Source organism: Scyliorhinus torazame, chromosome 6 (assembly GCF_047496885.1).
Source record: "Scyliorhinus torazame isolate Kashiwa2021f chromosome 6, sScyTor2.1, whole genome shotgun sequence".
NCBI classification, from domain to species: Eukaryota; Metazoa; Chordata; class Chondrichthyes; order Carcharhiniformes; family Scyliorhinidae; genus Scyliorhinus; species Scyliorhinus torazame.
Window position 1 is genome coordinate 194,228,095 of NC_092712.1, and position 3,804 is coordinate 194,231,898.

The window sequence follows — 3,804 nt, forward strand, 5'->3', positions numbered from 1 at the left end:
ACTTCTATTCATGGTCGTTGGGCCCTCTTGACCCTAACCCTCTCTCCCATGCCCCCCCCCCTCCCCCATGCCCACTCAACTAGTGTATACATAGAATTCCTGCAGTACAGAAGGAGGCCAATCAGCCCATGGAGTCTGCACCCTCTGAAAGAGCACCTAACCAGGCCCATTCCCCCCCCCCCCCCATGCAACCTTTGGACACTAGGGGGCAAATTATCATGGCCAATCCACCTAACCTGCACATCTTTGGACTGTGGTAGGAAACCCACGCAGACATGGGGAGAACAAATACTTCATTCACAGTTAAGTGACCCAAGCCGGAATTGAACCCTGGCCCCTGGTGCTGTGAGGCAGCAAGTGCTAAACACTGTGCCTCTACACTAGATACAGAACTCGCGAACCATGCCAATCAGCCATTCAAAATTCTTTTCAAAAAATTTGCCCGCTTGCAAGCTCATAAAACTGTCAACCATTCATACTCCAGTTCAAAAGAATCCAATTAACAGCTTCTGATCTTGTCCAAATAAACAAACAGGCATTGAAAACCCAATACAAAGAAAAATTAAAATATTACAAGTTGTTAAACTTGACCCGTGCGCAAATATATGCTGTTTAGAGTAGCAGGTCAGATTGGGAAAGAATGTAAAGACATGAAAGTAATTTTTAAAAAATGATGAGATAACTAGAGTACGAGAAAAAGCTAGCCTGTAATATAAAAATGGACAGTGAGAGTTTCTATAGATATTTAAATCAGAGTTAACAAAGTCAGCTTTAGTACGACATAAAGTGCATCTAGGGGAATTGTAATGTAAAGTAGGGCTATGGTGAAGTATTTTGGGCGGGATTCTCCGTTGGCTGGCACCTAAATCGTGAAATGCGATTGGGCAGAGAATAGCTTCCGCCGATAAATCGCGGCAGGTGCCGATTTGGCGCCAAATTGAAATTCTCCGTCACCTCGACAGCGGTTTTGTGCAGTCCGGAATACACATACAGTACACACCATTTACCTGTCATTAGCAGGCCTTACCAGGTATTCTCCGGGGCCTCCAGGATGCTCCGCCTCCAATGGGCTGAGTTCCCAACAGCGTGGGTCACTTGTGCTTTTAATAATCGTGAAACCAGCGTCATGGCTGCTGAGGGAGGAGTACAGAAAGTGTCCCAACATCGCCCTGGTTTGCTGACAGTTGTGCCGCTGGCTCGGGGGCTTCTGCCAGTGCTGGGGGGGGGGGGGGGAAAGAGAGAGAGGAGTAGCAGGGGGGGTTCACCAAGAGGTGGGCTGTGGGGTGGACAGGCACGGAACCCCATTGCCACAGCCGGCAAGTAACCATGCAACTGCATACGCTGCTAACAGCCCACTGTGAACATACGGCCACAGGTCGTATAGGTGTCCCCCCCAGTCAACACATGAGCTGTGTGGGTGCGCTCCAGTACAACCAGTGCCATCTTGTATGGGTAGCGCACTGTTGCTTCCTAGCGCCACAGTCCCAGGTTCGATTCCCGGCTTATGTCACTGTGTGGAGTCTGCACGTTCTTCCCGTGTCTGCGTGTTTACTCTGGTTTCCTCCCACGCATCCCGAAAGACGTGCTTGTTAGGTAAATTGAACATTTTGTCCTGACAACAGGCTGTTTCAACATCAAGTCTTCTGCTTAAAGGCACATTCTGACTGACCAAACATAAAATGAATTGAAATAAACAGGAAAGACTCTTTACACTAGCCACATGTTCAGGCTTTTCCTCACATTGTTCATGTTTACTGACTCCAGCCATAGTTTTGGTTTACCTGATCTAATCGCTTTATAATTCTAAACACCGTTATCAAATCTCTGTATCATTTTCTACTCTTAAGAACTCACTTTGTGCTTTCCATATCCCTTATCCCTGCACCAGAATTGAGACACACTACTTCCACTCGGGCTGAATTAGTGTTTGAAATAGGTTTATCAATAACTTCCAAACTTTTATACCTCTATTTACGGAACCCAGGAACCTCAAAGATTTATGCACCACCCCCCCCCGCCCGTTAATTGACACTGACCCGTTTGTCCCACCCGAGCTACATTTCACCTTCAGGATAACTAAGATCAAATGTCAGTGATTACAATTTCAAAATCCTATGGGAAAACTCGTAACTTGTCCAAAGGCAAAAGTTATGAATATTCGCTGTTGACCTGTGCATAAGTATATATAAAGATAAAATGTCAGCAGTAAATTAGCACTCTTCACAACGGAATCAAGTTTGAATTCGCTTGTAGGATGGACGTAACTTCATTGTTGGCTGTAGACCAATTCACAAAGTTTGGGCTGTCTCTACTTAATAGGCTTGATCTATAACTTAGCAATGGCTGATATTGGAAATAAAAAAGAATAAGCGTCGTGCAGGGTACTGTAATAAAGTTACAATAATGCCTGGTGTTTGACGAGAGTCCCTAAATATTAAAAAATTCCAATCACTCAAATTTCAATCAGGAATGCCGTGTTCTCAGCAGCTCAGGCAGCATGTGAAGCGAGGAAGGCAAGAAGTCACAACAATTACAAGTCATCAAAAATATAACACTAATTCTGAAGGGGGAGAGAACTAATTATGTTACATTTTTAAAGCAATTATGCAGAGCATAGCCCGAAAGAATGAGTGGCCTTTGGATAAGATGTGCCTGTCTGTGGATGTCACCAAGAAGACCAAAGAAGATTACGGTCACCCACCGAGGGAAGGTGCCTACATTCATGGACTCTTCTTGGAAGGTAGAGGTGAACATTTCTATTTTAACCAAATTGGAATCTTAAATTGTCACCCACATAAAATGATAAAAGTCTTTTGTTACAAATTCGTTTACAGGCTCTTAAGCTGGCAGGCTTAGTTTATACAGTGTAATGCTTGAACAAACACTTATTTAGCAGGAAGTAAGATAGTCAGACTATTATCCTGACAGCCAATAAAATTGAACATTTCCAAAATAGTAGAATACAACAAAGAGGAAAATATGATCAAACAAATCACACCTTAAATTATATCAGTTCTTGTCATCAAGACAAAAAAGAGAGCCACAAGGCTGCCCCTGGGGACTTTGGGTGTGAGAAACTACTGGAGAAACTTGGGCTTTGCAGAATGGAACAGAAGGACCTGAGAGATTGTGTTAACTATATTTTACAGTTATATAAAATGGAAGAAAAAGATGCATCTGGTGTGTTACTTTGGAGTTAAACTGGTAAATATAAAATATAGATTCAAACTAGACTTCATTCAAAAAACAAAGAAAAGTACAGCACAGGAAGACTCTTCGGCCCTCCAAGCCTGCGCCGAACATGCTGCCAGTCTAAACTAAAATCTTCTACACTTCCGGGGTCCGTATCCCTCTATTCCCATCCCATTCATATCTTTTCTTCTACATTAATACCATGTTTCTACTGGCAGCCAATTGCAATTCAAAATGGGTAAAATTACCACACAAGATATTCACTGTCAAAATTATAAAACTTCAGATACTTTGTTTAATCTTGATAAGAGATATGGAGTGGCCAACATCTAGGAACACTGATCGTAGCGTTTTTGAATAAAAGAAAATTAAAGCCACTTATGACAGGTACTTAATTGAAGCAATTTAATTTATTAGATAGAACGGATATCAAGCAAATTGTAAAAAGGGAAGCTGGGGTGGGTCAACAGCAGTGTTTCGTGGAGTATCTTTTAAGTATTGAAATATTCACTGTTAATGCCAAATATACAGTTAGATTGGTGGTTTACCCCAGTTGATGAGAGCATTTCCAAAACATCTTAAGATGCATTTTTATATTTGACACTATTTTAG

At 42.3% G+C, this 3,804-nt stretch overlaps 1 protein-coding gene across 1 annotated transcript in view; it reads left to right on the forward strand.

Moving 5' to 3' along the window:
- Nucleotides 1-3,804, forward strand: part of LOC140425201 (dynein axonemal heavy chain 11-like) — a 755,586-nt gene that overhangs the window by 751,082 nt on the left and 700 nt on the right. Inside the window, 1 exon segment of the mRNA XM_072509215.1 lies at nt 2,600-2,740. Within this exon segment, the coding sequence (XP_072365316.1) occupies nt 2,600-2,740 (141 nt within the window).